The sequence below is a fragment of the Lycium ferocissimum genome, unplaced genomic scaffold (assembly GCF_029784015.1).
Source record: "Lycium ferocissimum isolate CSIRO_LF1 unplaced genomic scaffold, AGI_CSIRO_Lferr_CH_V1 ctg1104, whole genome shotgun sequence".
In the NCBI taxonomy this organism is placed as follows: domain Eukaryota; kingdom Viridiplantae; phylum Streptophyta; class Magnoliopsida; order Solanales; family Solanaceae; genus Lycium; species Lycium ferocissimum.
Genome location: NW_026713623.1, coordinates 13,752 through 28,149, shown reverse-complemented (window position 1 = coordinate 28,149; position 14,398 = coordinate 13,752). Strand labels below are relative to the sequence as shown.

The window sequence follows — 14,398 nt, the reverse complement described above, 5'->3', positions numbered from 1 at the left end:
CTTTTGATTTATGATTTCTTTAGCGGTTTTTGTGTTTAATTTAAATCGTTATTTCTTTTTTCATGAATTTCTCTTCTTTAAATTTTCTCTAAGCGTACCTTTACCATTTTCTGAACTTATTATCATTATCTAAATATCCTTTTTTTTATTCTTTTTTTTTTTTTTTTTTGCAATTATCTCCTACTTCTTCAGATGGACCCCACCTTTTTTTTTTTAAATTTCTACTATTGTAGAAGAGTGGGCCCCACCTTAATTTTTTATTTTTATTTTAACTTTATTAGAAGAGTGGGTTGACGATGATCCAACCCATTCTTCTAATATAGTAGATATATGAGTCAAAAATTATTACTACTCCTAACAAAGGTGATAACTTTTGACCATGTAGAGATCGGGAACCTAAGTAGGCTCTGATTGTTATTCTGTGAATCTCAGTGCATTTTCCACATATCAAAATATCTTAAACACAATTAATTAATCACTTATAAAACAAATATAGATAAATTTTTATAATAACGAAGTACTCCAGTAATTGATAACCTGCAGATAAAAATATATACTACCCAAATTAACTTCAAATGATACAATATGAGGGAAGATATTAGACTACCTTTACTATTTTTCTCTCTTTATTTAGTATTGTGTTGTAATTGTTTATAATTTCTTCTCAAGTCGCACTGAACTCTCTCTCAATCTCCAAGAGGGTATCAAATGGGCGGGTTGGGCTGAAATTGACCCAATTAAAATGGGCTGAGGTGATAAATGGGTTGGGCTAACATTGACCCAAAAGTTACTTGGGCTGAAATGGGTTGGGCTGAAATGGGCTAACTATGGGTTGGGTTATGACCCGCCCAACTTGACCCAATTTTTTGAAGGGTCTATTTTCTAGAAAAACATTTTTATGGAAAATATTTTCTAGAAATACATTTTTCGTTTCGTGGTAAATATTTTCGAGCAAAACATTTTTCGTGGAAAATATTTCCCTTCATATCAAACACACTACAAACTTATAAGATACATAATACAAGAAAAGTGTATACATAAAAAATAAAAAATGAAAAAGTAAACCCAAGAAATATAAACCCAAATTTAAGTAAATCTTAAAAACGGGCTAGTATTGGGCTAAATTGGAGATCACTTTAAAATGACTATGTTGGGATGGACTAAAATCAGCCCAATGTAAAATTATCTTGAGCCAACCCATAAAATTTTAAGTAAGTTGGGTGGGCCATCACCTTTTGGCCAAATTCGACACCTCTATCCAAGGCTATGTATATCTTGAAGTGAAAAAGAAGCGTCGGAAGGAGGGATAGTAGGAACGGAATTAGCTAGAGTAAAAATTTATCTGCATACCATGTTTACATCAAACGCGAATGGAAAACATGGAAAATTTTGTCATTCAAATTGAAAATCAAAATTTAAAAAAAAAATCAACAGTATTTAGTATTTACAATCACAATGTATTGTATACGCAAACTTGTGCATTAACCTTGATTAAGTAACGCACATTTTTAACAATTTTCAACTATTAGTATTAAGTTGTTCAGTTTGATTGCAAGTAACACAAGAAGTAATTAACTTGAAATTACTATACTAAAAGTCTCGGTAATTATAATAAAATAAATTATATTAGTCGTATAAAATATTTATGTATAGTCTTTCTTTATATCTATCCAAGTCTTCATAGATAGAATTATATGTTCATGTTAGGATGCGACAGGTATTCGATAAAATAGTTGAGGGACGCGCAAGTTAGTCCGGACCTTACGGTATAAAAAAGAATATCTACATACTCCCTCCGTCTCAAAAAAAAGATGGTCTTACTTTCCTTATTAGTTTGTCCCAAAAAGATCGACACAATGCTATATTTAAAAGCAATTTACCTTTATGAGATGATTTACAAACACAATTATCTAAGTCTTATTTTGGACCACACATTGCAAAGGAACTTTTGGAACACCAATAGGCATTAAATGAAAGAAAGAACTAAATCTTCATTTATTTCTTAAATTTTATGCCAAGTCAAACTAAGACAATTTTTTTGGGACGGAGGGAGTAGTATAACTTAAATCCTCAAAAAAAATCATTTCTTAAAATCAATATATATTATAAAGACACTACAAAAAAAGGAGTAATTTACGGAAGTTGAAAGTTGCAATTTGCGGTGATTTTAGCCTCCGCTAGTTGCTAAAAGAGGCTAAAACCTCCGCGAATTGCAACTTTCAACCTCTGCAAATTACCCTTTTTTTTTATAGTGAGCTAGGCATAGACAAGGTGATGTGGCACCTCTCTATGGCCAAGGATTGTGTTTATCTTTTTTCTCCTTTTTTTGCATTTTTATTTTTTATTTTTTATTTTTTTAATTCAATTTGCTTAATAAGTGGAAATTGATCATGATCTATTCTATCCTACTTATTCCATCTCAGTTACAAAGACATCTTAACTATTACTTATTTGTTTTCAACATTATAGTGCACATCATGGTCAAGAGACGTGTTCACTGTGCATTTATTTTTGCATTCATTAAGGGGAAACGTACATGATTTTTAAATTGGAAAAGGGTCAGATTTGCCCCTGTACTCTCGCAAATAAGCTATATTTATCCTTCGTTATATTTTTTTTTTTATATATTTGCCCTTGCCATCTAACTTTAGGATCATATTTACCCCTATACTTTATTTCCGGGCCAAATTTACCCTCCAACCATTAACTCCCTATGTCCCCACCTTTATTGGTGTTTATGTGGAATTTTTTCTCCCAAATTAAATTAATAATAAACCCAAATACCCTCAACACCCCCCCCCCAGGCCCCCACTCCCCAAGTTTTCTTCTCCACTACACCCCATTTTTATTTTATTGAACAGTCCTCATTTGTGGAGATGGTTATTTAAATTTTAAAGACTCGTTTTGTTAAATTCTCACTAATTTAATGACCCATTTGTGAATCTGGTTTCTTTGTTAAAGACCCACTTGTGAATCGGGTTATTAAATTGAAAGATTTCAACAGTTTATCACCTTTGTTGGATCCCATTTCTAAATGAAGTAGAACCCAATTTCATTGCTTTCTGCATTCTGATGCTTCATGAATCGAATCAAAATCCTGCTAAAATGCCCAGTTATTCAAAATTATGGTTTTTTTTTCATTGTACTCGGTTACATCCATATTGAATTGCAGGCTGTTCTCCCACAATTTTATTAAATGCTCTAAATGCAAAACATTTGTTTTCATCGGTGTTAATTATCTTAGGTTGTCTGAGTAGTTCTCGAATGCAAATTTGCCGTTCTAATTGATTTTTGTCTGCTTGTATAGTCTAAAATGCATTTTTTGATTATGTTTGGTGACATATATATAAATGAAGACTTGAAAAAAAATACTTCTAATCTCAGGCCAAATTGGGAATTTCATATTGTTTGAATTTCATAGTGAGACCCACAACCCGGTCTCCACCATGGGAGAGGCGTTCAACAAAAAAAATGGGGTGTGGTGGAGAAGACAACCAGGGGAAAGGGGGAGGGGGGGAGTGTTATTTGGTTTATTTAATTTAATTTGAGAGAAAAATATTCCACGTATGCGCCACGTAGGAAAAATATAGGGGGGACAAGGGGAGTTAACAGACGAAGGGTAAAAATTACACGAAAATAAATTACAGGGGTAAATATGACCCTAAAGTTGGATGACAAGGGCAAATATATCAAAAAAAGTATAATGAAGGACAAATATAGCTTATTTGTGAGAGTACAGGGGCAAATCTGACACTTTTCCATTTTTAAATGCTACATTTAATATGCTTTTTGGAGCAATCTGAATACAAAAATACCTCTACATGGAGGATTTTCTTTCCCATATTTCCTTGGTATATATACTCACAAGAGCTCAGCCATGGAGATTTAAGTATGAAGAAGAAGAGAAAGTTCTAGAGAAAAATGGAGAAGAAGAGAACACGGTTCATTCATTCAACTCATTTTCAGATACAAGTATGTGTGTTGATGAATACAGGATATTTACATCTATATATACTAACTACACTGATTTAATCATGATCAGTCTCTACTAACTAATTACAGATGTCACTTTACTTGCTAACTACCTAACTGACCCACTAACCACCTTTAAGTTATATCCACATTTGACTTGCAGGACCCCTCTTCTTCACTTCCCCTCAAGCTGAATGATGAAAATAGGTTTTTCATTCCTAGCTTGGTAACTAAGTAGTCATGTTGTGGTCTGCAGAGTCCCTTTGTAAGCAGGTCTGCGAGCTGCTCGTTGGTACCAATATGATGTGTTGTAATGATTCCTGCTTGAATTTTTTCCCTTACAAAGTGACAGTCAATATCTATATGTTTAGTCCTCTCATGGAAAATTGGGTGAGCTGCAATTTGTATGGCAGCTTTGCTGTCACAAAACAGCTAAACTGGTGTTGCCACAAAAAAGAATTCCTAACTCTGAGAATAATCCAAATAACCAAGTAATTTCAGCAACAGTTGAGGCCATACTTCTGAACTCAGCCTCAGCAGAACTTCTAGATACAGTCTCTTGCTTCTTTGACTTCCATGAAACTAAAGTATCACCAAATTTTACCACATAGCCTGTTACTGACTTCCTTGAAGATCCCCAGTCTGAGTCACAGTATGCTGTTAGCTTGTTTCCTCCTGAAGATAGCATGAACAACCCAAGGCCTGGTGTGCCCTTTATGTATTTTACAACTCTCAATGCAGCTTCTAAATGAGACTATTTTGGATCATGCATATATTGACTCAGGACCTGTACAACAAAGGCAAGATCAGGCCTAGTCATAGTCAAATATGACAACCTTCCAACTATTCTTTGATAGCAACCTTTGTCTTCAAGTTGCCTATCATTTACAGAAGTTGGTCTGTTGTTCTTATCACTTTCTGATGCATTTTCACTGATAATAGAATCATATTCCATAGATGTAAGCTTATGGTTGAGTTCTAAGGGTGTAATAGTTGGTTTACTTCCTGATAATCCCAACTCAGACACTAGTTCTAGAGAGTATTTTCTTTGACACATATGTATCCTTTTCTCTGATCTAGAGAACTCTATACCAAGGAAATATTTTAATTCCCCTAAATCCTTCATTTTGAACTTGGTTTGAAGATCCAACCTAACCTTCTTAATAAGAGGTAAGCTGCTCCCAGTCACCAAAAGATCTTCAACATATACTAATACTAACAAGATCTCAGTACCAACTGTTTGAGTGAATAATGAATAGTCATAATGAGATTGCTTGAATCCCAGATCCACTAGTGCTTGTGTAAGTTTGAGATTCCATTGCCTAAGTGCTTGCTTTAGTCCATACAAGGACTTGTGAAGTTTGCACACCATTCTACTACACTCCCCTTGGCTTGAAAAGCTATCTGGCACCTTCATATACACATCTTCCACTAGGTCACCTTACAAAAAAACATTGTGGACATCCATTTGGAAAATATACCATTGAGATGCAGCAGCTAAAGCAACTACTGATCTAACAGTCACCATTTTGGCAACAGGACTGAAAGTCTTTATAGTCCAGCCCTTCTTATTGAGAGTATCCTTTTGCCATAAGTCTGGCTTTAAACTGTAACACCTCGTACCCTAACTAGACTACGTTCATGATTCGGGACTTAGAAACCAAGAAAAAAGTGTTAGAATTAGAAAATTTGTCCTCAAGACGTCAATTGTACTTTTTATGACCAAAGTACGGGGCGAAAAATGGTGGGCGTACATAGAGGGGGATTGGCAGAGAGCACTGAGACCTTTTAACCCAAGTACAGGCAGAAAAGTGCGGGTTATACTTTGAAGTACGAGACGTACCTTGAACCCGCACTTCCCCTATCAAAATTGATTTATCACTGGAAAGTTGACCCAATGTACGGCCACGATGTACAGGACGTACATTGAGGCCGTACTTCTCCCGCGTCGGCTAGAAGCTATAAATACGAGGTTCAGTTCTATTTTTCACTTTTCATATTCCCTCTAGCCCTAGGACGAAATCTTCTCCTCTATCCATTGAAATTCACCAAGGTAAGTTATTCCAAGCCATCCCAAGTTAATTCTAACATGTATCCATAATTCCTAAACAAGAATTCATTCTTTTTAACTTACAGTTTTCAATAAAACCAATTTAAATGATTCAAGACTAAAGCTTTGGGATTCTTCTACAAAGTTCAAATTTTTATTACAAGTTTGGAGCATTACCAGGTATGTATAGTTTCTATCTACGTGTGGGAACATCCTTGTTCTTCCGCACACCACTTCTTCCATAAAATATGAGGTAACACGAAAACTAGGGTTTTTAACCATGCTCATGATAACCCTAGGTCCATGTACCATGCTATACTAAGTATTGAAGTATTATTAATCAATTATTAAGTTCTTAATATTTCCTTATGATTATTGAGAATCTGCCCGTAATCCCTGAAAACCCATACTTTTCATTCCATGAGTTCTTACATGCAAGTTATAATTTATTACGTTATTTTCAAGAAAATACTCTACATGCTTTACACGTTTTCATGCAAGAATACTATGAAATGGTATCCATGTACGTGCAAGTTATGATTTATGAAAGTCATGGGCAGCAAGTGCCACCTATTTTCCATGTTCATGTTTCTGAGAGTTGCACAGGTTACCGAGAAGGCTCAGCTAGCCTGAAATTACGTTTGCCACCGTAGGATAAGGATCGCTCTGCCCATGTTTAGGACGATTCCTTCATATTTTCCCCATTGACGGATTTGGATCAATTTATGTCATGTTCATGTCTTGTACCCCGGCAAGGTATAAGATGGCTTAGCTGATCGGGTAAAGACAGACGCCACGTGCTAACGTGGTGGTTACGTATCGGTCATACTAATGTTCTCCCATAGATATTTTACTCATGTTTTATATCTATACATATATATGTATATATATATATATATATATATATATATATATATATATATATATATATGTATATATATATATATATATATATATATATGTTTGTATATATGTATGTACGTATGTATATATATATGTGTATATATATATATATATGTATGTATGTATATATATATATATATATATATATATATATATATGTATGTATATATATATGTATGTATGTATATATATATGTATGTATATATATATATATATATGTATGTATATGTATGTATGTATCCATGTTCATACTCACAACCAGGTTTCGCTCAGCTCACCTTTATTATTGTGATTTCATGTGCCATGCTTATTCTTTCAGTTGCTTTACATACCAGTACATTCAATGTGCTGACGTCCCTTTTTATTGCCCGAGGGCCTGCGTTTCATGATGCAGGTACGGATTTTGGACGACACATCTGCTCAGTAGGACGTGTTCGTATCAGCTTATTGGTGAGCCCCATCTCCTTCGGGGTTTAGTCAGTTCCTATAGTAGTTATGCATTGAAGGTATGCTGGGGGCCTTGTCCCAGAAAGTATGATTTTCATTTCAGACTCATGATAGAGGTTTCATAGACTAGACCAGTCAGTTATGTTATGTCAGATATTTAGAGTTGTTTAGCCATCTCTGGCTTGATTCATGGTATTTCAACATTCATGTTTTAAACGAGTATTTTATAAATTATTATGACTTCATGTGTTTTCTTAAAGCCCATCGTGTTTCATGTTATATTCCGCTCATCTATGCCTCATGATGATTCAGCAAGCCATGTGGTTCACTCGGTCACATGCAGTAAGGCACCGAGTGCCGTGTTTCGCCCAGGCGATGGTTCGAGGCGTGACAAAGCGTGGTATCAGAGCCCTAGGTTCGAGTGTCTTAGGGAGTCTATAAAATCGTGTCCAGTGGGGTCACTTTTATATATGTGAGGGCCCCACGCATATAAACAGTTGACAACTAAGACATTTAGGATTTGTCTCACTTCTTTCATACACTAGATTGTGCAGTTAGAGTAGTACTCTTAGGATTCTTTTCTAATTCATGCGTGTACGTATTTTCAGAATCATGCCTGCAAAGAGGAAGACTTCTAATATTAGAAGGGTAGCTGCTAATACTGCAAGGACAGAGGCTATTCGAGCCACTCTGGATCAGGTACCTCTGCCACAGACTACGCCACCCACGACTACTACTCCAACAGAGACTCCAGCTCCTCTACCCGGAACTAATAATACTGATGTTAGAAGCGCTATTAACATGCTCACTTAGTTGGTGGCAACTCTGGCCTAGCGTCAGGAATCTGGGGCAAGTTCGGGGAATAATGGAGAGTCTTCTAAGACTAAGGACTTTCTCAGGATGAATCCCTCAGTCTTCACGGGGACAAAGAAAGACGAGGACCCTCAGGATTACATTGATGCCCTCAAGAAAATCTTTAGGGTTATAACTGTCACAGAGACTGAGGCAACTACTTTTGGAGCTCATCCGCTGCAAGGCATTGGTAACATTTGGTATGAATTTTAGGAGTTGTCCCGAGGGGAGGATGCGCCTGATGCTACATGGGATAAATTTGCAAGCGTATTCCTAGACCATTTCATGCCAATAGAAGTCAGAAAAGCTAAGGCTGAGCAATTCCTGAAGCTTAAGCAAAATGGCAAGTCAGTTCAGGACTACTATTTGGAATTTGTTAGTCTAGCTAAGCATGCTCCACTTATGATACCGAACATGAGGGCGAGAGTGAGGAGGTTTGTTTATGTTCTTGATCCGCACTTGTACGATGGGGCCAATATTGCTTTACAAAATGGGGAAATGACTATCTCTAAGATGGTTGCTTTTGTACAGGGGAATGAGACAAGGCTAAAGGAGGAAGAAGCCTTGCAGAAAGAGAAAGACAAGGAGTTTAACAAGAGGATCAAGTCTACCGGATAGTTCAGCGGTAATGGGAACAGAAAATTCTTTAAGAACAGGTCAGCAGGACCTGCTCCATCCACAAAGAAGTGCCCCAGTCCCAAAATTTTGAAATGATAAGAGGCAGAGTTTCAGACTATCAAGTTCTTATTCTCAGGCTATTGTGGGGCAGAAGACATATGATATTCCGAGTTGTAATAAGTGTGGTAAGAGACACCCAGGTGAGTGTCGTATGGGTATGGATGTATGCTATGGTTGTGGCCAGTGGGATCATTTTCAGAGAGATTGTCCGTCGGCTAGGCAAGGTACCAGGGGTAACGTGGCACAGTCCACAAACTCAGCAGCTTTTCGTAACAATCAGGCCCAGCAGGGGCACAATACAGCTAAGCCTGGAAACGCAGATGGAGGACGAACCCGTTTGTATGCGTTGACAGGTCGTCAGGATACAAAAGCTCGTGCAGATGTGGTCACAGGTACGTTAACAGTTTTCAGGATACAATAAGGGTATGTTTATGCCCTTATTGACCCAGGATCCACCTTATCTTATGTAACCCCATTTATTGCTAAGAAATTTGGGATTGAACAAGAAAAATTGCATGAATCTTTTGAGGTGTCCACCCCAGTGGGTGAGTCAATCATAGCTAGGCGTATTTATAGGGGTTGCCCAGTTTTAGTCTACCATCGTAGAGCCATAGCTGACTTAGTAGAGTTAGAGATGGTAGACTTTGATGTAATCATGGGTATGGATTGGTTGACTTCATGTTATGCCACAATATGTTATAGAACCAAAGTAGTGAAATTTGAGTTTCCTAATGAGCACTTATAGAGTGGAAGTTTAATTCAATAGTACCCAGGGGTAGGTTTATTTCCTATTTAAAAGCTAGAAAAATGATTTCCAAGGGTTATATCTACCACTTAGGTCGAGGCAAGGATTCAGATGCCCAGACTCCAACTCTCCAGTCCCTCCCAGTTGTAAATGAGTTTCCATAGGTCTTTCTCGGAGATCTTCCCGGAGTCCCTCCCGATAGGGAGATTGACTTTGGAATTGATCTACTTTTCGACACTCAGCCGATATCTATTCCGCCATACAGAATGGCTCCAGCGGAGTTAAAAGAATTAAAAGCCCAGTTAAAATACCTTCTTGACAAGGGATTTATTAGGCCCAGTATTTCACCTTGGGGTGCGCCAGTCTTATTTGTCCGAAAGAAAGATGGTTTCTAGCGCATGTGCATTGACTACCGCCAGTTGAACGAAGTCACCATTAAGAACAGTACCCTTTCCTGCATAGATAACTTATTTGACCAACCTTGGGTGCCCAATGTTATTCCAAGATTGACCTCAGATCAGGCTACCATCAGTTAAAGGTTAAGGAAGTTGATATTTCGAAAACCTCTTTTTTCGAACCCGTTATGGTCACTTTGAATTTCTAGTTATGTCGTTTGGGTTGACAAATGCGCCAGCAGCTTTCATGGACCTTATGAATAGGGTTTTCAAGCCCTACATTGATTTATTCGTCATTGTCTTCATTGATGATATTTTGGTGTATTCCCATAGTGAGGTCGATCATGCAGAACATCTCAGAATAGTGTTGCAAACTCTTAAAAATCGTGAACTTTTTGCGACATTCTCAAAATGTGAGTTTTGGCTTAAGTCAATGGCGTTCTTAGGCCATGTGATCTCAGGTGAAGGTGTCAAAGTTGATTCTCAGAAGATTGATGCCATAAGGAATTGGCCTAGACCCACCTCCGTTTATGATAGAGGAAGTTTCTTGGGTTTGGCAGGCTATTATGAAAATTCTATAGAAGGATTTTCCTCTATTTCTGCTCTGTTGACTAAGTTGACTCAGAAAAAGGTTAAGTTTCAATGGTCAGATGCTTGTGAGCGAAGCTTTGAAGAGTTGAAGAAGAGATTAACTTCTGATCCAGTTCTGATGCTACCAGAAAGAACCGAAAGGTTTGTGGTTTATTGTGATGCTTCGGGAGTTGGTCTCGGATGTGTCTTAATGCAGCATGGTAGGGTTCTTGCTCATGCATCTAGACAGCTTAAGACTCATGAAAAGAATTATCCGACTCATGACTTAGAGTTGGCAGCTGTGGTTTTTACACTTAAGATATGACGACATTATTTGTATGTAGTGCATGTTGATATCTTTACAGATCATAAAAGCCTGCAAAGATATCTTCAAGCAAAGGGAGATGAATCTTAGGCATAGGAGATGGCTCGAGTTACTTAAGGACTATGATGTGGATATTCTTTACCAACCGGGAAAAGCGAATGTTGTAGCAGAATCTCCAGTTTTTCCAATGATCAACTCTTTTTCCTCTTTTTCAGTTGATTTCCACACTGAGGCTCTAGGGACCTCATAATACCTAAAAAATAATAAAAACACATAAAAATAACACAAACTTTCTTGAAATGCAAGTAAAAACTGCCATTGAAAGCATTAAATGTGATGTAAATATGCGGCACATCAGCGTTCTATGGGAAGTTTAGGCTACATTGATCCAGATAAGAGAGTTATGACCAAGGATATCCACCGTTTGGCTAGTCTTAGAGTTCGACTTTTGGACTCCGAGGATGGTGGTGTGGCTATTCAGAATAGGGCTCTTTCCTCCTTAGTCGTTGAAGTTAAAGAGAAACAATATAAGGATCCCTACTTGTTGCAGCTGAAGGAAGGGATTCACAAGCATAAGACAACGACTTTTGAACAAAGGGGAGATGATGGTACCTTGAGGTACCGAGGTAGATTATGTGTTCCAGATGTAGATGGGCTCAGAGAGCAAATCATGTCAGAAGCTCACAACTCCAGGTATTCCATTCACCCAGCTTCCACTAAGATGTATCATAATCTTAAGGAGATTTACTGGTGGAATGATATGAAGAAAAAGGTAGCAGATTTTGTAGCTAAGTGTCCGAATTATTTACAAGTGAAAGCCGAACACCAGAGGCCTGGTGGCTTGGCTCAGAATATTGATATTCCTGTCTGAAAATAGGAAATGATTAATATGGACTTTGTATCAGGTTTACCTCATTCAGCTAGGAGGCATGACTCTATTTGGGTAATCGTCAACCGACTCACTAAGTCGGCGTACTTTCGGTCGGTCAAGATCACAGATTCAGCAGAAGATTACGCCAAGTTGTATGTTAACGAAATTACCAGATTGCACGGGAAGTGTCTATTATTTCAGATCGTGGTGCTCAGTTCACAACAAACTTCTGGAAATCCTTTTAGAAAGGATTGGGTACCAAGGTGAACACCCAACACAACCTTTCATCCGCAGACAGATGGTCAGGCAGAGCATACTATTCAGACTCTTGAGGACATATTGAGAGCATGTGTCCTAGATTTCAAAGGTAATTGGGATGATCATTTACCTCTCATTGAGTTTTCTTATAATAACAGTTATCATGCTAGTATTGGGATGGCACCATTTGAAGCTCTGTATGGGCGAAGGTGTAGATCACCAATTGGTTGGTTTGAAGTTGGTGAAGTAGAGTTGTTAGGACCAGATTTGGTCTATTAGACTATGGAGAATGTCGAGTTAATTCAAGAATGTTTGAAGATGGGTCAGAGTCGCCAGAAGTCTTACACAAATGTGAGGCGAAGGGACTTAGAATTTCAAGTTAATGATTGGGTGTTTCTTAAGGTTTCGCCTAAGAAGGGTGTTATGAGATTTGGCAAGAAAGGGAAACTCAGTCCCAGATATATTGGACCTTACAGAATTCTACGAAAGGTCGGTCAAGTAGCTTATGAACTTGAGTTGCCCCAAGAGTTGGCCGTTGTACACCTAGTGTTTCATGTATCCATGTTGAGAAAGTATGTAGGAGACCCGTCGTTGGTTGTTCCCGCTGATACTATAACGGTTAAGGATAGGCTAACCTATGAAGAGATTCCCGTAGCCATTCTTAATCGGCAGGTTCGCAAGTTGAGAACTAAGGAATTTGCCTCAGTTAAAGTTTTATGGAGGAGTCAGAAAGTTGAAGAGGCTACATAGGAAGCCGAAGAATATATGAAATCCAAGTATCCATACTTGTTTGATGAACCAGAGGGGAACGTCCAAGGTAACTAACCTCCGTATCCATGTCATGTCGCTTATGTATCCATGTCTCATGTTTCACGTTCATGCTCAGGCATTCATCAGTCATGCTTCATTATCCATGTTTCCATGTAACCATGTCATGATAATTCAGTCTCCACTTTTCATGTAATGTTTCTTTCACGCTTACGTACTCGAACTATGTCCAGTTCTTTTTTTAACCATGACTCATCATTCGAGAATGAATGATCCCAAGGGGGAGATATTGTAACAACTCGTACCCTAACTAGGCTACGTTCATGATTTAGGACTTAGAAACCAAGACAAAAGTGTTAGAATTGGAAAATTTGGCCTCAGGACGTCAATTGTACATTTTATGACCAAAGTACAGGCCGTACAATGATGTATGGGCCGTAAAATGGTGGGCGTACATAGAGGGCGACTGGCAGAGAGCACTGAGACCTTTTAACCCAAGTACGGGCAGAAAAGCACGAGTCATACTTTGAAGTACGGGACATACCTTGAGCCTGTACTTCCCCCGTCGAAATTGATTTATCACTTGAAAGTTGACCCAATGTACGGCCATGATGTACGGGACGTACATTCAGGCCGTACTTCTCCCGCGTCAGCCAAAAATTATAAATACGTGGGTTCAGTTCTATTTTTCACTTTTCACATTCCCTCCAGCCCTAGGACGAAATCGTCTCCTCCATCCATTGAAATTCACCAAGGTAAGTTATTCCAAGACATCCCAAGTTAATTCTAACATGTATCCATGATTCCTAAACATGAATTCATTTTTTTTAACTTAGAGTTTTCAAGAAAACCCATTTAAAGGATTCAAGAGTAAAGCTTTGGGATTCTTCTACAAAGTTCAAATTTTTATTACAAGTTTGGAGCATTACCAGGTATGTAGAGTTTCTATCTACGTGTGGGAATATCCTTGTTCTTTCCCATGCCACTTCTTCTATAAAATATGAGGTTATACGAAAACTAGGGGTTTTAACCATGCTCATGATAACCCTAGGTCCATGTACCATGCTATACGAAGTATTGAAGTATTATTAATCCATTTTTGAGTTCTTGATATTTTCTTATGATTATTGAGAATCTGTCCGTAATCCATGAAAGCCCATACTTTGCATTCCATGGGTTCTTACATGCAAGTTATAATTTATTATGTTTATTTTCAAGAAAATACTTTACATGCTTTACATGTTTTCCAGCAAGAATACTATGAAATGATATCCATGTACATGCAAGTTATGATTTATGAAAGCCATGGGCAGCAAGTGCCACCTATTTTCCATGTTCATATTTTTGGGAGTTGCACAGGCTACCGAGAAGGCTCAGATAGCCTGAAACTACGTTTGCCACTGTAGGATAAGGATCGCTCGGCCCATGTTTAGGACGATTCCTTTATATTTTCCCCATTGAGGGATTTGGATCCATTTATGCCTGTTGATACCTAATTTTTGACCTCCCGTCATTTATTTCAGTCACTTAGAATCCCCAGATAATAAATAAATGAGCTGAGCAT

At 37.7% G+C, this 14,398-nt stretch overlaps 1 protein-coding gene across 1 annotated transcript; it reads left to right on the top strand.

Moving 5' to 3' along the window:
- Positions 1–7,984: 7,984 nt before the first annotated feature.
- On the top strand, positions 7,985–9,294 carry LOC132041684 (uncharacterized; the record flags this gene model as incomplete). The annotated part of the gene is made up of 4 exons (XM_059432395.1): positions 7,985–8,071; positions 8,207–8,414; positions 8,502–8,749; positions 8,979–9,294. Coding segments are annotated over exons 1-4 (859 nt in total), but the record flags the coding sequence as incomplete, so codon positions are not given.
- Positions 9,295–14,398: the final 5,104 nt, after the last annotated feature.